Genomic DNA, 26182 nt, shown 5'->3' on the forward strand with positions numbered 1-26182 from the left:
GCCGCAGCGGGAGCGCCGGGGCGGCGCGCCGCAACCATAGAGACGAGGAGCGGGCGGCGCGCCGCAACCATAGAGACGAGGAGCGGGCGGCCCGCGACGACCATAGAGACGAGGAGCCGGCTGGTGGCGCGCGGCGTGACGCAAGCGCCTCCCGCGTCGCTGCGGGGCAGCGAGGCGGCGCCTCGGCGGCGCTGGGCGGACCGCCTCGCTTTACGGCCCGCGGCGTGCGGAGCGCGACCGTTTCCGCTCTCTGCTCGGCGGCACCGCCAACATGGCGTCGGGCAGCGGGGTAGGTGGCGGCGGGGCGGGCGGCGGGGGCGGTCTCCCCCTCTCCGGTGCTCGCGGCCTCCGCGCCTCCTTGCCCGCCCGGGGCCCTCGTGGCGGCTCCAGAGGCGGCCGCGCGGCCTGGGGCGAGGAGCCCGCCCCGCGGTGCCCCCTGCGCGGCGCGGACGTGGAAGCGGCTCCTTCCCGCGCGTGCCGGCCCAGCGCCGCCGCCCGCCCCGGGCGCGGCCTGCCCGCGCACAGCGACCGCAGGTTCCCGAGGGCGGCCCCGGCCCCGGCCGCTCCGTCTGTCCGTCCTTGAGCCTGGCGAGGTCTCCTATAGGCTCTGACACGGAGCAGGTCGTTCGATGGCTGCATCTGCAGCAAGTGGGAGGCTTTAGAGCCCTGCTCGGGCTTTAGTTGTTATTACTTACTTGGGAAATGCTGTATGTCTCCCCCGAGCAGTTGTCAGATGGGGGTTTGGGGTCTTGCAGCCCCCCTTGCTTCTGCTGCACCAATTAAGGAGAGCTCCTCTGGGTATCGAGCAGCGCAGACGGTGCCACCGGTCGCTCGCAGTCGCGTTCGATTTGTTGCAGTGTGTTTGGCCCGGGGAGGCTGGTGAAGATCTGTGAAAAGACGCTTTTCCTTTTATTATAACCAAAGAGCGAAGCAGCGAGCTCAGTTTTTCCTCTGTGGGCTCCAACCAGCTTTGATTTGTGGTAATAAGTACAAGAGAGAATCTCGATTCTGGAAAACACCCCGAAACACTAATTTGCAGTGTATGATAATTCCTTTCCCCTTTGCTCGGGGTGGCTAATAAAACCTGTTATGATACATTTAAAATGCTTAAGAAGCTCTGGGAGTAAATGAGAACCTCTCTCCCTCTCTCCAAGGCGTTTTTATTCTTATCAGTAGTTGTTCCTTCCATTCAAAGGATTGCCGGAGGAGAAAACCTTCAATGATTGCACTGCAGTGTCTCCAAATGGGATTTATTCTCTCTGGCTTGCAGTTGGATTCTCCATTCGGCTGCCCTGGGGAAGGTGGTGGGTGTTTGTGGGTCCTTTTGTTCCCAGAGGTGGTTTAAAGCACCGCCATCCTCACGTTCAGTATGAAATTGGGGACTCATTGGAGCGAGTGAAACACAGCTTTCTCATCATCTGAGAATTGTCTTTTTCAGAAAGCAAAGAAGTGTCAGAGCTGTGAGGTTGGACCTTTTCTTGGCAGCTTTTACTGCATGGAGTGCAGGCATCAAGAAGAGGCTCTCCCAGGTGGGAGAGGGTAGGAAAAGGGTTGTTCTCGGGTCACTTCAGCCCTCCACTGTTGGTAAAAATCCCCATGTGACGGGTGGTGACCGAGCTCCCTGCGCAAAGAAGAGCCTGTGCACATCTCTGTTGCTGGCCTCCCCTCAACTCTGCTTCATTCCCACAATTTGTCCCCTCATTCCCTGATTTGAGAGCTAGTTAGAGCCAGTGTTAGGGGATTTCTCCTTCTTCTCCTTCCTGGAAATAGGAATTGGGGGAGCTTCCTGGGAGTTTAGTGGCAAACTCAGTCCTGGGATTCCTGTAATACCCACACATGCTGCTGATGTCTTTGAGGGCAGGTGTACACATCCCATTATATTTCTGCATATGCTTTAATCAAGCGGATTAATTAATTTAGGGGGGAGGGGGACTCACTTTTAATTGACTTTGGAAAGACCTGCTGTAATGAGCTAATGGCTTCCCTGTGTTTTGTCAGGTGGCGAGTCCAAGATCAAGTGGTTTAAATCCCGTGTGTGCCTGGTTTTCAAATGTAAAACACGAATAATTGTCTCGGGAACTATAGATAAGTCATTAGATAAACATAAGATAAACTCATTACTTTATTCAGCGCTTTGAAATTCTTCTGAAAGAAGCAGATAGAGGCATCCTGAGGATTATGCTGTTAAACTGTATCGTTAGTTTCTGGGTACAAAAACAGGAGATAGGAATATAATGTAGCACCTTAATATCTTTGTGTGGCATCGCAGGCCAAATGATGCCGATTCTCCCCCCAGTCTCTCATAGCTAGTCAAACTGCAAAACCCAAGTTAATCCACATTTTATTTCCTTCCCAGACTAAGAATTTGGACTTCCGCCGAAAGTGGGACAAAGATGAATATGAGAAACTTGCAGAGAAGCGGCTCACGGAAGAGAGAGAAAAGAAAGATGGTGGGTAACACACTGACCCCGGGCAAGCTCTGCTCATTTGGCAGCGAGTCACCCAAACCCTTTGAGGTTGAGCGGGAGAGAGCAGCAAAAAGGGAAATCCCAATGGGAAGTAACAGCAGTGCAAGGCTGGCTTGCTCTGATCCTTTTTCTTCTGATTGCTGTTGAAAATAATTGTTCCAAAAGCAATTACTGTGAACCTTTGCCTCTGTCTGCTTGTTCTGTTTGGAGGGGGAGAAACGACCAACCTCTGGAAACAGGAAAATCTTAGAGGGTGACCTAAATCGGAGCAGAGGATGCCTTACTGATCTGCTTATAAGAATCTTAATGCTGGTCAGCACAGTGAAGAGGAAATGGAACCTTTTGCTTGACAAAAGAAAAAGTGCAATTCTTGAATAAGTCTTTTAGTTCTCAGGTTCATCACGGGCCTTTTCTTTGCTGAGGGCAACGCGAAATCCAGCACATAAAGCTGGACCTTTCCTCACGAGAACTTGGGTTTTCTGCTTACGTTGCAGGCAAACCGGCCCAGCCTGTCAAAAGGGAGCTCCTGCGGCACCGCGACTACAAGGTGGACCTGGAATCCAAGCTGGGCAAGACCATCGTCATCACCAAAACCACCCCGCAGTCAGAGATGGGAGGGTAGGTTGTGGCCTGGGCATTGGAATCGGGCTTGGATTGGGAAGACGTGGGCAGGAGCAATTTCCTGCTGGCTGTTGAGCCTGGTGAGCTGCGGCAGTGTGGGGCTGCACCGAAACTGAGCCGTGTGGGGTGACACACGGGAGTGAGGCAGCAGGATGAGCCCCTGCCTGCGTTGCTGCTCGCTACCAGTGCTGCTTCACCCTCCCATGAAAATGAACCGACATGGATGCCGGGTGTTTGTTAGCTAAGGGAGAGACTCCCTGCAGCTGATCCGGGTCTGGAATTCTGATATCTTTGCGTGGGGAATGAGAGAATCGGCCAGAGACCTGGCTGGATGAACAGCGTTTGGTTGCTGCTGGTGAGGCTTGTGCTTGGCCAAGTGCTGCAAGGGTTTTTAGCTCATCTAAGCCACTGAGCAGCTAAAAATCTGCTTTGTGGTTGTACTATTCTGAGAAGAAGCCTGGAGGTGACTCATTGGCACGGACAAGTAGCCAGCAATGCCCAAGGAGATGCACGGATCCGTGCAGAGTACAGGGATGGAAGCACTCCCTTCTGTAATGGAGAAAGGAATTTTGGCTTTGGGACATTGCTCTAATTTGAGTTTTAGCCCAGAGCAGCTGTCTGGATCAGAAGCAGTGGGTCCAAAACGCATGTGGATTTTACATTTCAGAGATTCTTAACCAGTTGTTTGTCCCCAGTGAAGTTTGTCCCATGTTTTGGAGCTGATGCCTCTCTTTCTCCTGTCAGGTACTACTGCAACGTATGTGACTGTGTGGTGAAAGACTCCATTAACTTCTTGGATCACATCAATGGCAAAAAACGTAAGGACAGTTTTTGTCTGTGGTTGTTAGCGGGTTGATTGACGCTCCAGGCTGTTCATATGTGTTGTGGGCCTGTGTACCAAAGGCTTGGTGCTTGTACAGTGTTGTGCTAGTGCCTCACAGAGCCATGGGAGACAAAACTGCACTTTTGGTGGTTGTTTGCTTGCCCTTTGGAGCAGAATCCAGTGCAGGTGGGTCAGGAATGAACCACAAACAGCCTGTGCGAGAGCTTAGTCTGGCAAGAGGAGCTGCTTTAAGGGGATTAGTGGCAAGCAGCAGGATGATGCTACATCAAGGTACTGAATAGGGGTGGAGGGAGAGGCTGTGCACTGAATTTTAGGCAATTAAAAGCGAAGAGTCTGGCTCGGCCTGACTGGCTCTGCTCATTTCCCTCTAGACCAGAGGAACCTGGGCATGTCCATGAGGGTGGAGCGTTCCACGCTGGACCAGGTGAAAAAACGCTTTGAGGTGAACAAGAAGAAGATGGAGGAGAAGCAGAAGGATTATGACTTTGAGGAGAGGATGAAGGAGCTTCGCGAGGAGGTGAGTCTGCACAGTGACAACGCGCTGCTCACCCAGGGGCCCCCCAAAAACATCTTTCCTGAAGAAGGCAAGTCCATTTCGTAACTCTTTTCAACGGAAACCTTGTTCTTGATAGCATGGGCCTCTGGTATGCAGCTTTCAGGTTGGTTGGTTGGTTTGTTCTTGTTTTCTTTAATTTTCCACCAGTGTCTTTGGGAATCCTTTTCCCTCTTCGTGTGCAAGAGTTGCTTTTGATGCTCCTGCACTGCACTGGGTTTCTATCTGCCATCCCTCACGTTTGAACTTAGATCTGTGTTTTTGTCCCCCGTTGTCCGGAAACTCCACATGATCCATGGGATTGTTGGGGTTGCTCCTCTGCGTGACCTCCCAACATGGGGAAGAGGCTTGTGAGGGATGTGGGAGATGCCGAAGCCCTCCCCGACCTGGGCTTAAAGGGCTGCTTCATGAAGTGAAGATTAAATTCATTGGGAAGGCAGCTGACAGCGTCCTCCTGGGCACTGGGGAGCTGCTGTGGCTGCTTCTCTTTGATCAGCCGTCATTTAAAAGCCAAATATTAAAACTGCTGCCTGTTTGAGTCTCCCTGCCTGAGCCCTGAGCTCTGCTGCACAGCTGGGTACCCTGTTCGGGCTGTTGCTGCTGGCGTCCTAGCACAAAAAGCAGCCCTGGGCTCCCTCTCCAGCAGCCTTTGCTGCGTGGAGTCTAATCCGTTTGGAAGCGGCAGGAGACAGCTGCCCCAGCGGTGCAGGCAGGGCTGAAAAGCCCCGACCAGTTGATGGCAGTGAGGAAATGGGCAGCAGCTTTGGGCTGTAGCTCTGCAGGGCCGCCTTCCTCTGCCCCAGCGTGGCAGCTACCGATAGGAATGGTGCTAAATTGGGAGCCAGAGCTGAGCTTCAACGTGACCCTGCACAGGCCTGGCGCCATTCTCTGGCCACGATCCTTGTGAAGCAAAGGGCCGTGATGGGAGCCGTGCAAACACTTCGATGCTAAACGCCCTGAAGCTGCTGGGTGCTCGGCGCCCGCTCCAGGGAGCGGCTTAGGCCCCTCGGGAAGGGGCCGGGTGGCCGCTCCCAACATCACAGTCATTAGAACAGGGAATCTCCTGCTTTAGAAACTGCTTCTTCCTGCCTCTGTGTTGGCTCCGGATGAAGCCTTTTGACATTCGTTGTGAGGCAGAAGCTGACAATTTCGTGGCACTTCTCTCTGATCACACCTGCTGCAGGTGTGACTTCGCTCTTGTGGTCTGTAGATGCTGGGAGACCTCCCAGGAGACCACAGCGCACTGTTTCCTCTGGCTCTTTTATTTCTTTGGATACGTTTTGGGTTCTAGGTAGGTCTTGGGATACCTGTGTGGTGCCCAGTGTCCCAAAAGCTTGGTCAGCTAAGGAGGTTCAAATTACTTGGAATTTCATCTCTTTCTTTTGTCACTGCAGGAGGAAAAGGCTAAAGCCTACAAAAAGGAGAAGCAGAGAGAGAAGAAACGGAGGGCAGAGGAAGACTTGACATTTGAAGAGGACGATGAAATGGCAGCTGTGATGGGTTTCTCTGGTTTTGGTTCAACCAAGAAGAATCACTGAGCAGCTCTGGACTCTCCTTTTTTTTTTTCTTGAAACAGATTGTTTTTAACCAGGAGATTCTGGATAACTCTTTAAAGACTTGATTGAGGACTTGTATGTAAATCTCCCAGGAGAAGGTGGCTGGAGGAATTGGAAACAGATCCCGCGTTCTTCCTGTGCTGCAAACACACTGCACCTGCCATTAGCTTCCCATTTCCTTCTGTGTCCTAGATCTGGCTACCTGTTACTGTGCTCTGTGGCCTTGTGTGTGCAGGGAACTGTTCTGCTAGGTAGGTTTTGGGGTCAATAAAGTACCGTGGTTCTGTACACACAGCATCACTCAATTATTTTAATTGTCATGTGAGCTCAGTTGTTTTGGGATTGTGTGCCCATGGTGCAGGGAAGGACTTGGTTTTGTTTTGGATCATGCAGCTGAGGTACCATCCTGAGTGGTGCTGATTTGTACAGCCTGAACCCTTATGGCTGGTGCTGAGCAGAACTGTTGGCCACATGGAGTCTGAGTTGCTGAAATTTCCTGTGTATTTTATCAATAAGGAATCTGTTTTATTTTACCGTTTTCCCTTGTGTTTCATGGCATAACTCTGGCATCTTTAATCCAAGGGAGAAATTCCTCTCCAGGATTGAGCTAGGATAGAACGAACGGCAAAAAGAAGTGTGTGCAACTTGCCAAAAAATAAATAAATTGATGTTTTTTATTGGCCCAATAGGAGTTTGATTCCTTTTCTGCTTGGTTTTGATTCAGGAGCCTCTGCATCTCGCCAAGAAGAGCGGCTGGTGTCTCCTGAGGTCTGCAGAGCTGGCACTGCTCCCCTGGGGCGCCCGATGGAGGCGAAGGCAGTGCTTGTTGTCCCCCGCTGTCCCTCAGCGCATCGTTGCTCAGCTGCCAACTCCCCTGTGCAGGCAGCTGCCCTCATTCTTTGCTTTCTAAAGCGGCTCTGGAGCCGTGTGTAAAACTAAGGGGGTGGGAGAGCGGGAGGGGATGAGGCTAGGGATCTGCATTTCCATTAGGGAATCTCAGCGCGGACCAGGCGGTGTGCCAGAATTTGCCATTGCCTGTATGAAGGCCCATTTCTTTCCTCTCTTTTGACCATTGTTTTGCCTCTGCCCTCGCCTAAATCCGCTTCATTGCTGCATTTTCCTTACCTCAGTTCAACCTTGTGTGGATCACTTCCATCTCCAGTCGTGTGTTGCGTTTTGTGCGGCTGAATCTTCATAGCCCAGAGTCTCCCTTTCTGCTGCTGCTCTTTCATGTATATTGATGGGATCGTTGTTCTTGCCCTTCTCTGTACCTTTATGAAATCTGCTACGCGAGAAAGGCTGAAGTGTTTTGAGTTGCCTCTTTCCAATACGCCTAGAACAAATCCTATAATGCTTTGCTGCTGTTTTAATTCCTTAATCTTAGACTGCTGACAGCTTCATTGCCTCGGGTCTTTCCACTTCAATTCAGATTATAATCCCCATTGAAGATGCCATGGAAATGATATAGAGCCAGTCAGATACAACTGTCCTTGGAGATTTGACCCTTTCAACTCGGCAAGTCTCTGCCTTTGGCAAGGCCTGCCTCGGTGCCCAGGCTCGAGCGGCGACTTGCATTCCAGCCACATCCCTGGCGCTGCTCACAGGGCAGCACGTGGCTCAGGCTGAACGGGAGAGAGGAGCCGCTCGTGCCTTTGTGCCCTCTAGGATGCAGAAGGGAGGCTGCTGCGGCGCCGTTTCACGCACATTAAAAACTTTGGGCTGTTTCAGACGAGGTTTAGCAGCAGTTGTTTTGTCCCCCAGGCACCAGCTCTGCAGCCAAAGGGACCCTTGCTGCAGCCTCCATGAATTTGTTTGGGACTGGGAGCCCCTATGGGCTGATGGAGGCTACTTGGCACCCTTCAGCATCCCTGCTTTGTGACCTTGGAGCAGTGTCCAGGGCTGCTGCCTCAGCTTCCCCAGGGAGCAGATCTTTCCTTCCCATGCACCCTGGGGGAGAGATGTGAAAGGGGCAGCCCAGCTTTCCCAGCTCCCGAAAATGCTTCCCTGCTTTCCAGAGGGAAATGGACAAAATGGAGCAGCTTCATGCTGATGAGCTTGAGTTTGCTTAGGGCCACCTCAGCCTTTTGGAGGTCCTGTTCCTTCTCTGCCTGCTGCTCTCCATTGCTCTGTTCCCCAGTGAAGAGGAGGAGGAGGAGGAAATGCATGCGCAGCAGCCCGGGAGCAGGGCTTTCATTACCACGCTTCTTCCCCAGCTTTCACTGAAAGCCTTTTACCCAAGCCCAAGCCCGAGGCCATCGACAGCGCGGGCCGGGGCGGCTGCCTCTGCGCTCCAGCGCGGCCGGGGCTGCTCCCTCCGCTTTGTGTTGGCCGCTCGCTCGCGTGTGCAGGAGCAGTGATACCAGCTGGATTCCCAGCAGCGGGAGCTGCCTCTAGCCAAGGATGAAAAGCTGGTTTCATGGGAGGAAATAATATTTAGAGAAAGACAGATAACGGTCCCTGCACACTCTGCGTTAACCCTTTGCTCCCACGGCTGCTTATTGCTCTCGCAGGTTAACCCATTGCTCGCTACCCCTCGTACTGCCGCAGTGACTCTCCTTGTCTCCTGATTAGCTCTCCTGGATTCGTGTTGAGCTAGGGATGGGAGACTGGGCCTTTGTGGGATAGCCCTGCTTTTGGGTTTTATCTGCAGGGAAGCTGGATCCAGTTTAGCACCTCTCCTGGCTCCTTCCCCAAACCATTAACTGCACTAGCTGCTCTGTGTCCGCTCCCTCTGCCTTCCCTCTTCCTGGAGCTGTGCCCCATTTGGTGCAGCTCTTCCCCTGGTTTGGACTGGGCCAGATGGGGGTTGGTGAAGCAAGGAGGGGCATTTTTCCCTCTTCCACATCCAGGCCAGGGGTCCATCTCCCTGGAATGGGGTTCGATCTGCCTGGAGCCACCTTCGTGCTTGGTCTTGGTGCAGGGTCCGCTCCAGCCTGGCCATGGGGTGGTTCTTCATAGTGTGCAGTCCCTCAACCCTATGGGGATGACCCCAGACCTCTGTGCACGTCGTACAGCCCCAGCCGAGCTGAGGACTCTGGTCACCCTGAGGAAATCTATCCCAGCTCTGTGAAATTAAATATTGATGGTGGTGCTTGGGGAAGCACTCAAGCATCACCACAGACCCCAGAGGAAGCACAAATCTCTTTTGCTTATGCTGCTGCTTCTCTTCCCTGTCCTGGTCCCTCAGGAAGGGAAGACATGAGTCTCACCACGTGCATCGTCAGAGGGCTGCTCTGCACCCCCCAGCCCTGCCCTCTCCTGCCGTCCTGCCCAGGCCTGGCCCTCTCGTCTGACTGCACTCGGGACTAGAGCTGCAGCAGCCAGATCCATCCCAGGGTTCCCACCGTACCAGCAAAACAACCAGGTTTGATGCTGCGCCAGAGACTGGAAGGGATGTAGGGGATGGGGGGTCCCAGCCTGGCCCCCTGCATCACTGCACAGGGTGGAAGGGACAGGCCACAAGCATCTTGTTGGCAATGTTGACATTGGAAGACCAGCTTGGGGAACAATTTGCACCCATTTCCCTCCCTTTCTCCCGCCCTGTACTGCCACGTAGGGGCCTGGGTCTTCCTGGTGCTCAGGCTGTACATTCATGCTGCCCCACTTAGGCAGCAGCTCTCACTGTTCACCCTCATTCAGCTAAATCACCTCTGTGGGACACATCCCCGCAAAACCGCCCTCCTGCTCTACTTTGACCCAGTAACAGGATGCTGGGCAAACCTGCCATCAAACTCTGGCTCTGGAAGGGGGAGGACAGAGGCAGGGCCAGGACATGAGGAATCCCCCGTGCCCCATCAGTCAACCCTCCGCTGCTCCCATCTCCTCATCTTCTCAGCACAGGCTGAGCCCCATCACAAACCTTGCGGAGTGGCCCTCAACCCAGCCAGCTCGGGGGATGGGACCTGTCCCGCTTCGTTTCCCCCCAGGAGAAGAATTTGCTGCTGGGGGAGAGCCCACCGAGTAACATGGAGGGCAACAGCCCAAGCACCGGCTGGAATGGACATCCCCAGGGAAGGAGGAGCGGAGGCCACCAAAGGGGCTGAGGGAGAAGTGACAGTGCCCTTGAGTGCTCCGAACGGAGAGGCCTCGGGCCCCGGAGAGGATCCGGCCCTGGCAGAGCTGTCCGGCTGGTGGGTTGCTGCAAGGAGCTTTTGTGCTGGGCTTGGCGCAAGGGCTCGTGAGCGTGGGAGGCTGGTGGCAGAGCGCACAAGCACGACAGAGGCAGGTTTTCTGTTCTGATGAAAGTAAAACCCAGCAACAGCCAGAAAGCAAACAGCTTAGAGCTGGAGAAGGATGAGTGCAATGGGGAGAACGGGGAGGGCGATGGGGAGAAGCAGGGAGGGAAGGAGCAGGAGAGAGGGGACACGGGGACGCGGTGTCCACGGGAGCCCTCCTGGGGAGCCGTGAGCTCGGGGCCCGTTGCTGCTGTCGCCGGCCGCGCACCAGGGAATCATTTGACCAAATGGCGCGTGCGGCCCCCTGCCCCTGCTGCGGCGCGGGGAGCCTCGGGGGTCCGGGTGCTGCTGCGGGGGGTCCGGGCGCCGCTGCGGAGCGCTGCACGCCCAGAGCTCCATGCACTGCTGAGCGCGCAGGCCGCGGGGCAGCCGGGAGCCGCGGGCGCTGCCCGCCCTTTGTTCCTCCTCTTGCTCTTCCACCTCCACATTTCAGCCCTCCCGCCCCCACCGCCCACTTCCAACCCACTGTGCAAACATCTCTCCCACAATCAGGCACGTTTCCTGCCTCATTTTCCTTCCCCTGCACAGATACAGGTTCCTTGCTGCTGTCCTTTCTCCACACGCTCCTTCTCCCTATCCTTTTGCCCCCAGCAGCAGGGCCTCCCCAAACTCATGCATTCCTCCCTTGCCTCTGCTTCCACACATGGCCTCCTCCTCCTCTCCCTGCTCATCTCTCCTTCCCTCCTGTCACTCTGCCTCCCTCTCTGCTCCCTCCCCGTCTCCCTTTTGCTGACAGTTTGGGGGGAATCTGTCTGTGTCAACGCGCCAATTCCATTATTTATCGGCTGAGCGAAGCAGGGTCCGACACTCCCCTGTAATTGTCTGCAGATCAAAGCGGCTGCTCGTGGCAGCTCTGCCTCCTTGCAGCACAACAACACCCCCAGCTCCGTGCTCCCCATCCTCCCAGGGGAGTCGGACGTGTCAACACCCTCCGTGACTGATCTCCCAGACGGAGAAGAAAGAAGTAGGGCTGGTGGGGGGGAAAGGGATACTTGGAGGATGTGCCAAGCTCCCGGGAGTAGACAGAGGTATTGGGAGGTGTCAGGGAGGGCTGCAGGTGTTCAGGGAAGGGGGGACAGCAGCAAGGGTCTCTAGCCTGAAAATGAGGGTGGGAAAGGAAATGGAGGGGGAACTGGGAGGAGGAAACATTTCCACAGCTTCCCAGGACTGGAAGAACTGGGATTTCCTCTCCAGAATGGCATCCCCAAAGACTCAGGATGGTTCCATGGGAATCATAGCAAAAGAAGACAACAAGGAGCAAAGGTGAATATGGATTTTTCTCCTTTTCCCTGCTGAGACCCAACAACTCAGCCCACAGATGTGGAAATTGGAAGCAAGATGCATGTGTAAATCTGTCATTCAGGCATCAATGCAGGGAGATGTGTGGGGAGAGACAGAAAGAACATCAACCGCAACTGTCACAGAATCACAGAATGGCTCAGGTTGAATGGGACCTCTGGAGATCATCTAGTCCAACCCCCCTGCTCCAGCAGGGACACCCAGAGCACGGGGCACAGGGAGGCATCCAGGCGGGTTTTGAAGATCACCAGAGAAGGAGACTCCACAACCTCCTTGAGCAGCCTGTTCCAGTGAAGATCTTCCTCGTATGGAGATGGAACTGCCTGGGTTTCGATTTACACCCATTGCCTCTTGTCCTGTCAATGGCCACCACTGAGAAGAGCCTGACCCCTTCCTCCCTACATTCCCCCTTCCTGAACTTATACACAATAATCAGATCTCCTCTCAGCCTTCTCTTCTCCAGAGAAAACAGGCCCAACTCACTCAGTCTCTCCTCATACGAGAGATGTTCCAGTCCCTTAATCATCTTTGTCACTCTCTGCTGGACCCTCTCTAGAAGCTCCACGTCCCTCATACTGAGGAGTCCAGAACTGCACCCAATACTCCAGGTGTGGCCTCACCAGAGCTGAGTAGAGGGGCAGGATCCCCTCTCTTGACCTGCTGGCAACATCCTTCTGATGCAGCCAGGAGCCCACTGGCCTTCTTGGCCACGAGGGCACTGCTGCCTCATGGTCAACTTGGTGTCAACTGGGACTCCCAGGTCCCAGAGCTGTGGAGCTGCTCTCCAGCAGGTCGACCCCTAATCTGTGCTGGTGCCTGAGGTTATTCCTCCCCAGGTGCAGGACCCTGCACTTGTCCTTGTTGAACCTCAGGAGGTTCCTCTCTGCCCAGCTCTCCAGTCTGTCCAGCCCCCCAGAGTGTCGACCACTCCATCCAGCTTGGTGTCGTCCACAAATACCTTTAACCTTCTTTTACCTGGCTGCTATCTAGTACTGAGGCATCTTGCTAAGTTCACCTGAAAGTGCTCTGCAGCCACCTGTTTCATGTGTTAGTTTAGTCTCTTGCCCTTGTCGTCTCTTCTAGTGGGTCCCCTGATGGGAGCTTCTTGATGAATACATGTCCACACCACGCTGTGCAGCAAGTTGGTGGGTTCACATAACTCCTTCATAACCCCAAACCAGGAGAAACCTTCCCTTGTGCTTTCTACCAGGAAGGTGGTCATGTTCCTCTAAAGCAGGTCCATCTTCTGTGGAGAGTGGAGCATTCAGCCAAGTACCCTCAAGGGCAGAATCTGGAAAAGAGGTGAGGAGACTTCAGAGTCCAAGCACAGGACCATGGAGGACTTTTTCCTAATGACGTTATCAGGTTACGATCTCTTCCCTGGAGAAGACAGGAGACTTTTTTTGCAATTACAGGAGCTCGTTCTGATAGAAAGTTAAAGTGTCTTCTGGGATCACCAACATAGAGAGGATGGCTACAACAGTTTCTCTGCTGAAGAATGTGAGATCAAACTGAACATTCCTGAACCTTCTCCCCAGCGCAGATCTTCCCATTTCATCCAGTTGCACCGGGAAACATGAGTTAGATGAAACCCAGTCTTCTGCCCCAAATGGGTCTGCAGATGCTGAAAGATGGGCAAGTATCAACCATTCTCACGGTTTTGTCCCCGCTTGCTGTTCCATGCATGAAGATGTCCAAGGCCCTAACTTCAAGTATTGGTTCTTATGCCTTTAAATGTCTCGTTGTCCTTGGCATTTCCTCCTAGTGACTTCTCTCTGACCTTACAGTCAAAACCACCTCCAGCTTCTTTTGAATAAAAAGTTCAGCCTGTTTCATTTAAGTATGTCCCTTGATGGCATTTTTTCGCAAGCCTTTCAAACCTGCAGGCACAGACACGGGGTGCAATATCCCAGGACGAGTCACACGGTGCCTAACAGAGGAGTCGTGTCACCTGCTCTCCTCCGGAGCTGCTGCTTTGCTCCTGTGCAAGGATCACAGCATTTCTCAGCCTGGCTTTTCTGCTCGCTGAACCCCACATGCCACCTCTCATGGAGATTAACTCACTGGACATTGAAGAGGTGCTAAGGAGGTGCCTGGGAGAGGACAAATCCTAGCTCTTAGGATAACGAACACTGAACTCTTCCGCTTTCTGCTTCTGAGACCTGCTTGCAAGGTCTTTTCCTTCAAGAAGAGTGAGACAGCAGCCATGGAACCAGCTCCCCTTGCAGCCTTGGACTGGAACTGGCAAAAAAGTCCCTCCCCAAAGCTGAGCAGGAACAGAGATATCTTCTTTACGAGCTACCAATGAAGTCTGTGTCCTACAAACGGATCAAACGGATCCAGTCATCTGGATACAAATGGATCTAGGTCATCCACAGCTGAAGAGGGCCCATCCCCACATGTCCTAAAAATGCCCCGAACTAGGGAGGATTGCTCCTAACTGAGTCAGTGTCTCAGCCTCCATCCACCCTAGGCAGAAATGCTTGGGGCATTCATTCCTATATATGTCTGACCAAGAGAATTTAATGTATCCTATCTATAGTAGCCTTTGATTTGCTTCCTCAGCTTATTCCCATCTACAAAATACCAGGAAATTCAGGAAAGCCCTAGTGTACCCAAGGGCCCGATCCTATCTGCTGTGGAAGGTCTTCTTACACCGCTGTCCTTTGTCATAGCATAGAAGGATGCTGAGCAACTTCAGCACATTGCAGAATGGAGCCTGTGGATTGGGATTTCTAGTCATTCAGGTGGAATGGGTTCCCAGTATCCCCCAGAGCTCCACATCCTACCTTTGGGCCAGGGACCTGCAAAAATAACATCTTGCCCATAAAAACTGAACTTTCATGAAACTAAGGCCTCTGGGCATCAGGCCCCTTCACCTTTAGGGCCAATTCTGGGTTATGACAGACTGAGACTTTTGGGATCTCAGAATAATTTTGGCCAGGAATGCTTTTTCTGGAGGTCTCTGGTTCAACAGCTGCTCACAGGATGGCCAGTAAATTAAGTGGTTTGGTGTCTCATCCAGGTGAGGCTTGAATATGTCCATGGATGGCAGTTCCCACCCCTCTCTTGTCCCCGTTTCAGGGTTTAACCACTCCCACCGTGAATATTTTTGGTTTTGCCACTATCTAATAAAAATTTCCTTCTGATCCAGTAGCTACAGTCTGAGGACACTGGCTCCATCTTTTCTTTAGAGAGTCCAAGAAGCCACTTAGATGTCCCTTCACTATCTCTTCTTTAGGCTGACCCATCTCTCTCAGCCTGTGCTCATACCTCATTTATTCCAGAGCCAACCTATCTTGGTGGGCTCTGTTGGAGATACCGGCTTGTCCATGTCCTTCGTGTACTAGGGACACCAAGATGATGTTGGCCTGGTTTGATGAGCATCTAATGCCTTGCAACTTTGCAGTCAAGGCATGGCTAACTGCCAACTAGCACTCGTAAACACACCAGGACAACCATCATCCTCTCTGAGCTGCTGCTTTTATCTTCTCAAGTGAGTGCGGGGAGCCAAAGCCGCCCAGACAGGAGCAATCATGAAGGAAGCCTCTTGGCTCAGTAGAACCAAGTCCTCTGCACAAGCATCAGCTGGGCCCATTCTGACCTTCAAATGGGAGCCCCTCACTCTGGTGTCCCCCAAACTACAACAGTTCTCACTCCTAGCAGGAAGGGAGCTGCAGAGCCACATGGCTGGGCCCCTTGGGGAACCTGGAGGAAGGAGCCCATACTCAGAAGGGGCATCTTTTGCTTTTAGACTCCTCTTCTGCCTCAGGGTGCAGAGGGCAGGGAAGCGTTGTGACTTGTGGCTGCGCAAGGCTCGGTGCCAGCAGGCAGCTCCGTGACCCCCACACAGACACGTTCTGCGCTGTTTTTCCAAGGCAAGTCACTCCTAACCTGCAGCATCTCCTGCTCCATCCCACTCTGAGCTTCCCTGCTGGCCTGCCAAGGCTTGTCAGCCCTGACCTGCAGCACTCGGCCTCCCACGTGCCTCTGCCAAGATATCTCAGAGCAAAGATGCTGTGTCCTCTCCCCTTTTCTTCCACTTTAGCCTCCAGCCTCTTCCAACAACAGGCATGCAGTTGCACTGAGATTTCGCACTCTGGCAGAACGGGGGTGACAGCTGAATGCTCTCCGGATGACCCAGTCACAGGAGAGCACTTAAAATTTATAGGATGCCAAGTGGGGTGTCAGCCCCCATCCCACTGCAGCACCCCTGACCACCCTCCAGCTTAGGATTCTTTCCCTGCTGTTTCTTTCCTCACCAGGAAAGCGATCTTTGGAACAATCCTACACCCACCTCACTCCCAAACCCACCACTTTTCACCTAGATCCTCCAAAACGCTGAACGTGGGGGAGAGGACGACCAGGAAGGATTGGACAAGCAGGTGCAGTGGTTGATAACATGCATAGAGAGGGGTGGCCTGATGGGGTTCGAGGCCTGCGGGAGTCAGGAAGCGCACACACAAACACACACACAGGGTTTGAGGGGGTGAGGAAGAGGAACAAGATTGCGCTAGAAGGCCCCGCTGGGAGGAAGGCAAGGCGGGAGGGAGGGGAGATGGGCAGATTCCTCCTACCCGGAGCAGCGGCAATGAGGCTGGGGAGCAGTGGAGTGGAGCAGCGGAGGGGGCGGTGGGGAAGCGGAGCCGGGAAAGGACAGCAGGAGCGGGCGGGAGAGACTGCGGCTCCGCAGGGCGAGCAAGGGGGCTGCGAGGCAGGGGGCAGGGCAGGGATCCCTCCGGGAGCAGATTGCGGGGAGTGGGGGGGAGTGCAGAATTAATATTTTAATCTGAGTCAGACAAAGGGGTGAGAGCAGCTTGGGGAATTTCCCAGCATTTGCTTGGTCGGAGATGGGAGAGGATTGGTGCAGAGAAAAACGAGACCTCCACACCGCCTTCTGCTCGCCTCTCCATAAATTCTTCATCCCCCAAACACCTCCTCTTGCCTGGGCAGCCCCCGAGGGCTGTGGGGACACCCAGGAGAGCCGAGCAGCTGCCAGGGGTGGGCAGCAATGCAAAGTGGGGGCAGACAGTGGGGTCAGATCAAGGATGAGCTGCGAGAAGGTCACTTTTCAGGGGCTGAGGGGAGAAGAGGAGGCCAGCTCTGGTTTTGGAGACGCTCCGGGGAGCGGTGTGGCAAGGACTGGAGCTTCTAGCACTCTCTGGGCTTTGCTTGCCGGGCATCATCTCCTGCTCTGCCGGGAGCCCAGAGTTGCATCCCACGCGTGACCCGGGCTGGCTGCCCTCGCCAGCTCCGCAGCACCGCACTGCCCTCACGCCCCGCTCCGCTTCCTCCCCCTGCTCCACGCTTCTTCCTAACGGTCAGCCCCACGCTTGACACGTCCCATGTGTGGCCGTTTGACTTCCCCGGGGACAAATATCCTTTTCACAGCCACTTGCCTCTTGGCAGCCCTTTACGCCCCTCTCTGCAGCCTGGTGCTCTCTCCAGGACCCCGCTTGCCCCCGCACTCCGCTTCCCACGCGGGTCTTTCGGGGGCGGAGGGTGGGGGAGTGGTTGAGGCAGACAGTTCTTTTCTCCGGGAGTCCGCGGGGGACCGGCAGGCAGAGACAAAAGCGGTAAAATATCACTGCACAGCTAAAGCCGCTCCGAGCCCTGCCGATCCCTTAACTAGATCGTTAGGGGATTATCCGGGCCCTAATCAGCCGCGGGCGGGCGGGCGGCTCTGGGCGGCCGCTCCGTCCCGCTCAGGAGCACCCGGGGACGGCACCGCCAGCGCGGAGCGAAGCGCAGAACTGCTCGGGTGCCTGGAGCGCCGGACTGCAGCAGGATCCTCCGAGGAAAACACCGCAATCGGTACTGGGGTGCAGGGGTTGCCACTGGCTCCGTCCCTCGCCCTTCGGCGCACCGAGGCTCGGTCCTCACCCGCCTCCCTACCTCCTTTTCCGCGCAAAGTTTGTGCCGGCGCTTCCCGCAGGGGCAGCAGCCCCGGAGGGGCGGAAGGACCCGGCCCCGGGTCTCCGAGGGTGGGAGCTACAGGAGGCTGCTGCCATCGTGCCCCGGCGGGGGAGTGCGGCTGGAGCTCGAGGTGCCTGGTGGGGGTGACCGGGATAGCGGCAGGATTAGGGCTGGGGGGCTCCGGGCACGCAGGGTGTCGGGGATGGAAGCCAGCGGGGAAAGGCGGGGGGGTCTCTCGGTGCCTCCGCGCTGATGGGCTCAGCTTTATCCAGGGCTGTAATCCCCCTGCTCCGTTAATTAAAAACTCCGCATTACAAGCAAAACGGTGTGGAGAGAAATGTAATCAAGTCTGGAGGGGCTTAACCATCTGGTAAAGGTTAGATCCGGCACGACGGGGGACTTGGCCGGGGGATTTGGCAGCCGCCGCGTTCCGGGCTCCTCTTAATCTAGGTGGGCAGGGGCGCAGCAGCTGCAGGGAATTCCCGGGGCGGGAGCGGGGCCACGGGTCGGTCCCGCCGCAGCTCCCAGTGCCTTTAACGGGACGTTGCCTCCACCTCGGGATTAACCCTATCCCCGCTCCGGGCTAGTCCGGCTCCCGCGCACCAGTTCTGGTGCAGGAGAGAAGGGGGCAAAGCGGGTGGACTGCAGCCCCAGGGGCGCCCGAGCCTGCAGGGAAAAGGTTAAGTGGGCGCCAGTGGCCGCCTTTCGGCCCACCCACGCGGTGCTAAAGCTAAAGCGACAGGCGGGGCTCTCCCTCGCCCCCACCGGGAGCCCGAAACTACTTGGAAGTGCAAGCGGTGAACGGAGGCGACGGAGGACGCGGTTGGAGCGGGTCACCTCTGCCGCATCAGAGCAGGTCGTGGAGAGCTGCAGGACCATGGGGGTCAGCGCCAGGCAGGGGCAGATCTTCCTCCGCAGCCTCGTTCTCCTCCTCCTCCTGAGCGGTATCCCGGCTCCCCGCCGCACCTCTGGGCAGCTGCGCTACGTGGTGCCGGAGGAGCTGGAGCACGGCGCCTTCGTGGCCAACCTTGGAGAGGACCTGGGGCTGGACGTGTCCACCCTGTCAGCGCGGCGGTTCCGCATCGTGTCGCGGGCCGATGCCCGGCACCACCTGGAGGTGAACCTGGAGAACGGGATCCTCTTTGTGAATGAGCGCATCGACCGGGAGGAGGTGTGCGCGGCGGAAGGGACCTGCCTGCTCCACCTACAGCTCCTGGTTGAGAGCCCGCTGGAGCTTTACCGTGTCGAGGTGGAAGTGCAGGACATCAATGACCACGCGCCCACCTTTCCCTGGCAGGAGTTTGTGCTGGAGGTGGCCGAATCTGCGGTGCCCGGTGCCCGCTTCCCACTCGAGAGTGCCCAGGACCCTGACGTGGGCACCAATTCCGTGCGCACGTACCAGCTCAGCCCCAATGGCTTCTTCTCCCTCGAGGTGCAGACGCGCAGTGACACCAGCAAGTTTGCAGAGCTGGTGCTGGAGCATGCTCTAGACCGTGAGCAGCAGCGCACGCACCGGGTGCTGCTCACCGCCTTTGATGGCGGTGTCCCTGAGCGCTCAGGCACAGCCCACATCCTCGTCACGGTGCTGGATGCCAACGACAACGTGCCTGCCTTTGACCAGCCTTCCTACAGAGTGAGCCTGCCTGAGGATGCTCCTGTTGGCACATTGGTCATCCAGCTCAATGCCACTGACCTGGATGAGGGCTCCAATGGGGAGATTGAGTACTCGTTCAGTGGGCACGCACCACCCCATGTCCGTGATCTCTTCCACGTGGAACCCCGCAGTGGCCAAGTGTTGTTGAAGGGCCCTCTGGACTATGAGCGCGTCAGCCTCCATGAGCTCTACGTGCAAGCCAAGGACCGTGGGCCCTCAGCTGTTGCTGTGCACTGCCGGGTCCTTGTGCACCTCCTTGACGTGAATGACAACGCACCAGAGGTGACTCTCACCTCTGTGTCCACACCTGTGGTGGAGGATGCCCCGCCAGGCACTGTCATCGCTGTCATCAGTGTCATTGACAGGGACTCCGGGGAGAATGGGCGGGTGAGCTGTGAGGTGAATCCTGACGTGCCCTTTGAACTCCACTCTTCCTTCCGCAACTACTACACTCTGGTCACCACAGAGGCACTGGACCGAGAGGCTGTGCCTGAGTACAATGTGAGCATCACAGCCCGGGACATGGGCTCACCTGCCTTGCTGACCCACAGCACCCTCACTGTGCCAGTGTCCGACGTGAATGACAATGCTCCGCGCTTCCTCCAGCCCTCGTACAGTGTCTACGTGATGGAGAACAACGCGCCGGGAGCCTCCATCTGCTCTGTCAGTGCACTGGACCCTGACTGCCAGCAGAATGCCTACCTGTCCTACTCCATTGCTGATGGGCACATTCACGGCATGCCTGTGGGCACCTACGTGTCTATCAACTCGGACAGTGGGCACATGTATGCTCTGCGCTCCCTCGATTACGAGCAGATCCGCAGCTTTCAGATCCAAGTGCAAGCACAGGATGCAGGTTTCCCGCCGCTCAGCGCCAATGTCACTGTCCATGTCTTTGTGCTGGACCAGAACGACAATGCGCCTGTCATCATCTCACCCATGCCACGCAATGGTTCGGTGGCCACCGAGCTGGTGCCGAGATCAGCTGGGCCTGGCTACCTGGTGGGCACAGTGTCAGCGGTGGATGCAGATGCAGGGCTGAACTCCCGCCTCTCCTACCAGCTTCTCCAGGCCACTGACTTCACCCTCTTCAGCGTGGCACCGGACACAGGGGAGCTGCGCACCCTCCGCTCCTTTCTGGAAAAGGATGCGACACGACAGACACTGGTGGTGCAGGTGTGGGACAGTGGACAGCCAGCCCTCTCAGCGACAGTCTCCATCCTGCTCTCAGTGGTGGAGAACATGCCTCAGACCCTCTCTGACTTCAGTGACTTCAGCCTCCCTCCGGAGGTCTCCTCCTCCTCTCCACTCACCCTCTACCTCCTCGTCTCCCTGGGCTCTGTCTCCCTCACCTTCCTCCTTGCCATCCTCATCCTCACGGCCATCAGATGCCGCGGGGAGCGGCACTCCTGGCGTGGCGGTGGCTGCTCCCCACCGCGCTGCCCCTGCTGCCTCAGGCCTGGCGCCTCCTCCGACGGCCTTACCGCGTCGAAGCTCGCAACACAGCTCCCCTTGGGCGCAGCACCCGCCGCCTGCCTGGACGTGCCTGCCGGGGGTCCTCCGGGCTACTGCTACAAGGTTTGTCTCAGCCCAGAGTCCGCCCAAAGTGACTTCATGTTCCTCAAGCCCTGCAGCCCTCCCCGCAACAACGAGAAGGATCCTGGGCAACTCCTGGCTCCTGGCAAGAGGGTCCAGCCTGGCCAGCAACTCCAGGTGTCCAAGCAGGTAACACTGGGGCGTGGGGCTGCTCAGTGCCTATGGGGCCCCAGCAGATCCCTCCCTGCCCCCCGTCCCTCTCCCTGAAAGACCTCTGCCCTCAGCCTTTGGTGTGGGAGACACTGGACACAACTTTTCCAAGAAAATAACCCCAGCCTTTGATCACTTCAGGAATTAGCAGCCCTCAGACAGCAGGAAATTCTCTGCCGAGTTCCCCTTCAGGTCTAATTACTGGGGGAAACGGCAGGCTCAGCTGAAGCAGGTGGAAATAACACCCCCCTCGCCTCCCTCCATGCACTTTAGAGGCAGCGGAGATGGGGGACGGGGGATGGGGGTGGTGGGGGCAGCTTCGCCCCTGTGTTAGGGGGTGGTTCTCAGCAGGACTCCTGCCACTCTGCTCTGGGGACGTGGGGCTGCAGGGGCCTGGGGCGTTTTGCGGCGCTGCGGAGCCTCCACAAGGTGCCCGGGCGCGAGGCCGCCGCGCCACGCGGGGCTGTCCCGCAGCCCAGCTCTGCTCGCGGGGTCCCGGTCCTGCCCCACTCTCCTCCAGCCCCGGTGCCACTGCAGGGACTGGAGCTGCCTCTGCCAGGGCGGCTGAGCGGTGTGGCCAGAGCCCCCGGGCAGCTTCGGGGCGCTGGCGGCAGCTCTTCTGTGTTGCAGCCATGGATGTCTAAGTTCTGCCATGGAAGAGTCTTTTGGAAACATGATTACAGGGATAGAGAGGAATGAGGCATCTAATCCATTTATGGATATTTGACTTTTGATAAAAAGGCCTTTCCAAGAGGAGCCCAACTCCCTCTCAGACCGACAGATGCTCCTAGTCCATCACCTATACTCCTTAACACCTGAAACTCCCTACGGTCACTTACAGCTCCCTTATTTTTACTCTACTCCCTCTTCCCCCAGCCATTTTCTGTATCTCTCACATTTGGTGGGTTTAGATCTAGTCTAAGCTGCTGTTACATGTGGGGGAAAAAAAAGAAAAGAAAGAAAAAGAAAAAAAGAAAAAGAGGCTATCTAAAATGAACAGAATTAGGAAAAGTGCCCTCCATTCAAAAGGGCAACTCAATTCATTCAAAAGGGCAACTCAGGCCACTCAAATGTCTAAAAGGATGGGAAGAGAATGTGCTGGTTCAGCTCTCCCTCAGTTTCCTTGTGGAAACGGGTGGGTATAGACTGCTTGCCTCCCTGAAAAGGGAATTCAGGGGCATGGGCTGCCCGCACCCGTTTCCAGAGCCTGATGTGGGCAAAGCTGTCCTAATCAACAGTGACCCTGGTAACTGTCCTTTCCTTTCCGTGTGTTTTCCAGATTAAACAGCCCAATACAGACTGGCTGCCTCCGAGCATGCAGTGGCCGGCCCTCAACAGGTATTTGATCTCAGGGTGGGAACGGAAGGGGCAGGTGGACGGATGTGCGGAGGCAGGGAGGTTGGAATCACTCTTCCCCCTTTAGTTCCCAGAGCCTAGAAGACATGGGGGAAATCCGCAGAGCTCTCCAGAAGGAGCATGAGAGGCTGTGCACGCTGATGACCCCTGTCTCTGGTTAGTATGGGGGTACTGGGGCTGGTGAGGCTGGAGCTTCTTGCCACTTGGTGGAGATGTAAAGGCGGACAAACCTTTGCTCTTGGAAGTGGTTGGGTAGCATGTGTGTGTCAAGGGGAAAAGACATCTGGAGCCCAGAGGGGGGTCCACCATCCAGAAGGGTGGCGGCATGTGTGCAAGGGTCATGGATCTAATCCCCCCCATCACCCCTCCCAAGTGAACAATGGAATGTGACATCCTCTGAGCTAGTTTCACACCCATCTTTCCTTCCAGAAATTCAGAAAGCCTCAGCAGGCACCAACAACATCTGGACCCCCCGTTACGGCCCCCTGTACCCAGGGCAGATACCAGCTCTGGATTATCAACACAATGTCTACATACCTGGCACCCCCACTCTGCTTGCCAGCAAAGATGGGCCCCTCTTTCTGAGCCAGGAGGACAAGAACAGCTTTTCCACCTTTGGCAAGAGGAAGAAGATGACAACCTACTGTGACATGCATGACAATGTGGTTATCAACAATGATCTGAAGTAGTGGCTGGGGTTGGGTCTGGATGGTTCTGCTCAAGGTCCTGGGGTTGCTTACATCATTTTAGCTGCAAAGTCCATCCAGGGCAAACAAATCCATGCATGAACCACTCGAGGATCCCACAGGGCTGCCAAGACTGTGGTTCCCCAGGGTGCACAGAAAGGCTTTCAGGAGCAAGAGACTAGGGATGGGGTGGGGGAAGGTTGGCAGTGGGTGGTGTGGGGGGTCTAATGACCTGTTCAGCAAATCTGCCTTGAGTTTATCCATTGTCATGTCCCTTTAAGGACAGTCCTTCTCTGTAAACATTATTGTCTCTTCGTCTGGTCCGGCTGTATGAAGGTACCTAGCTGCACGCGTGTATTTCTGCCCCAGAAGGCATGGGAAGGGGCTCTCCCCACAACGACTAAGCCTGATCCACTCCAGCCTCACCGTACAGGTGTCATGATCTGGCCTCGAGACCTATGTTGGGATGTACTGCCCGCTTGGGACAGCCAGCAGTGCATGGTTTCTCCAGGAAGTGTTTGCAAACCCGGCCATGGTGGGTGCTTCCCTTCTGACTGTGATCCAGCACTTGCAGGATTGGAGATCTGGAGACCAGGACAAAACTGGGGTCCAAGCCACCACCAGTTCCTCAAGCCCAGGACTCCTGGAGAGAACTTCTGCCTTGGGGGCTCCACACATTTCCCCATGCGCATGGGGCAGACATCTCCCCCTGTGCCCTGCTTCTCTTTGAGGGCTTTTAACAAGCTGTCAGGACCTTAATGGCAGAAATCTATCCCTAGAAGTGTATCTCCTGCTGCTTCCCTTACCCTGGGGAGCTGAAGAACCCTGTGAAGGGATGAGCCATACTGGAAGCCCACTAAGTTCATTGTCTGGCATCTTGTCCGTCAGTTCTGTCCCTGTCCAGGTCAAGGGCAGGGGGAGGGAGAGGAGGAAGTGGTGGGAGCCTGATGGTGTGTCTGTCCATCCAGTCTGTCTGCCAGCACTGCCAATTGCTGGCATGTCGTGCAGCAGCTCATGACCAACCCATCTGTGCAGAGCATGATGGCTCTTTCTAGACCGAGTTTGTTTCACAATGTCTGATTTGTACCAATAAAAATGTATTTTAATAGCTCATCCTGGCACCTCACTGTCTCTGAGCCACCAGCTACACCTGACAGCAGAAATTGCTGCTGTGCTGTGGAGCATGGCCGTCGGCTCCAGCAGGCATGCGTGTCCCTCTGGCCTCCTCAAGCACTGGAGCACCTCAGGAGAGCTCATTTTACTCATTTTGCCAGGACCCTCAAGGACTCTTCTCTCTCCCTCCTTCAATTCAGGGACATCTGGGGGACATGGTCAGGAGGGACTGTGTGCTGGAAACATTGCACATCTTCTTACTCCAGTTTGCACAGAGACTCTGCAGTGATTTGTGCCAAGGCATGAGCATAACAGGCCTTATAGTGCTGTGGATAGGGTCTGGATCTAAAAATAATGCTGTAATATTTTATTTGTTTGTTCTTGCATTGTTTCTATGACTCATTTAAGCTTTCCTCTAGATCCTTGCTAGAGTCCTTGGTGCTGCCCACCAGCTTGCCAGGGTTATACCCAGAAAATGTAACCCAGATGTATGCCAGGAATAGGGATTACCTGCTTGGTAGTAGGGAATTCTGTATCTGGGAGAGGAGCAAGGAAGAGGAAAGGGAGGATGAGCGCTTTCCAGCTTGGATGGGGCAAGGGATCTGCCTTCAGATGAAGTCCTGAGTCGGCAACACCATGGCTGTTGTTGCCTTACCAAGCAAACAGTTTGGGAGGCTGCAATGCAGTGTTTGAGATCAATGCAGCAAGTCCTTGTCTACAAGCATGTAAATGTGCCCTTTCCAGGATGTACACGTGTGTGTTTTGGGAGGCACTCAAAGAGGTCCATGGGGGTCAGGAGCTCCAGGAGGACACTGCTTTGGACATGAAAGGGATCTGGCTGCTTCTGGTGACTTCAGTCCCTGCTCGTGTCTGGGCAGATGAAAGGCTCCCTGTCCTGATCTGGCAGTAGAATGAAGGATGTTATTCTGGGAAGCAGATTGCCCAGTGGCCTCTGCAGAGTGCTAAAGGTGAAAAAAAAAAAACAATAAAAAAGCCCAAACAGCTGCATCCTTAGACTTCTTTACAGCATTAGCCTGTTTCATTGCTTCAGAAGAAAAAGAGAATTATGCAAAGTGATACAATAAACGTATTAACAGCCTTAAAAAGCAATAAAAGCACTAAATGGACTCAGTTCCCTGTGGGGCTGTGGCCACCCCCTCTCCCAGATCAGCTTTGGTAAACTCTTTCCTGCTGTTTTCAGGTCCTGCTGGGCAGTGTTAGGAGATGTCCCTGCAGCCCCTCTCTAGCCAGCCAGGAGGGACTCAGCTCCATCCCCTCTGCACACCCCAGTACATGGTATCCAGGACCAGCATGAAAAACAGGGCTTATTACCCATGGAGCTGCTGCTTTCTATCAGCTTTGTAGTTATTTCTCCCCAGAGGCCTCAGAAACAATCATCTAAAACACAGGCATTTGAAGAGGACAACTTGCACCCCTGTCTTTGGTGATTTATGTAGTTAAGCAACCCAGCAGCCACCTGTTGTCACCTCTGCAGAAATTGTCTCACTGTCTAGTGTTTTTTTATCAGCATTATTTTCTCCCCTATTGTTAAGACTAAACCAGCCTTTAGCAAACTGCTATCCTCTCCTTTCCCTCGCTCCTGGCCACCCTCAGCCCAGGAGGTGTGATAGGCACACACATGTAGTTGTGCTTCACGTTAAGCACCAGGTCCCTGTGGTTGATTGCCACAGTGCAGGTCGGGCCACTTCCAGGAGAAGTCTGCAGCTCAACAGACAGACCACCCCAGGCCCAGCTCCTTGCAGACCCTGAGCATCCCCTTCTGCTTTGTTAGGGGAAATCCAGCTCTACTGACAAGAGCTCCACTACAATCTCTCCTCCGTACAGGCGTATCAAGAAAAAAAGGTGATAAAAAGGGCTTTGTCTTAGGAAGATAGCACTTGCTTAAACCTTAAACCTAACTACAACCATAATACTGTCCTGTCTTCAAAGGGCATGCCTGGTCAAACACATTGGTCTAATAGTTCTTCTTGCTTTGAAGGTCTCCCAGAGGGACAGACTGTGATTAAAAATGCAAGGTCTTAGCCCTACAGCCAGTTATTTTTACAAGTCTTCCTGTGCTTACACTCCTGCACAGTTCATGAACATTAGCTGGTTTCTCTAGTCTGGTAATGCAT

At 55.0% G+C, this 26182-nt stretch overlaps 2 protein-coding genes across 2 annotated transcripts; both read left to right on the forward strand.

The window, feature by feature from the left end:
- Nucleotides 1–198: 198 nt before the first annotated feature.
- ZMAT2 (zinc finger matrin-type 2) lies at nt 199–6717 on the forward strand. The gene is made up of 6 exons (XM_026035713.1): nt 199–289; nt 2357–2450; nt 2963–3086; nt 3834–3907; nt 4305–4450; nt 5881–6717. Exons 1-6 carry the CDS (start codon nt 272–274, stop codon nt 6022–6024), a joined length of 600 nt encoding a protein of 199 aa, XP_025891498.1. The 5' UTR covers nt 199–271; the 3' UTR covers nt 6025–6717.
- An 11642-nt stretch (nt 6718–18359) lies between these two features.
- On the forward strand, nt 18360–23095 carry LOC112944312 (protocadherin beta-8-like). The gene is made up of 4 exons (XM_026035711.1): nt 18360–20871; nt 22172–22230; nt 22316–22404; nt 22678–23095. Exons 1-4 carry the CDS (start codon nt 18370–18372, stop codon nt 22935–22937), a joined length of 2910 nt encoding a protein of 969 aa, XP_025891496.1. The 5' UTR covers nt 18360–18369; the 3' UTR covers nt 22938–23095.
- Nucleotides 23096–26182: the final 3087 nt, after the last annotated feature.

The sequence above is a fragment of the Nothoprocta perdicaria genome, unplaced genomic scaffold (assembly GCF_003342845.1).
Source record: "Nothoprocta perdicaria isolate Ctin4 unplaced genomic scaffold, notPer1 scaffold_166, whole genome shotgun sequence".
Classification (NCBI taxonomy): Eukaryota; Metazoa; Chordata; class Aves; order Tinamiformes; family Tinamidae; genus Nothoprocta; species Nothoprocta perdicaria.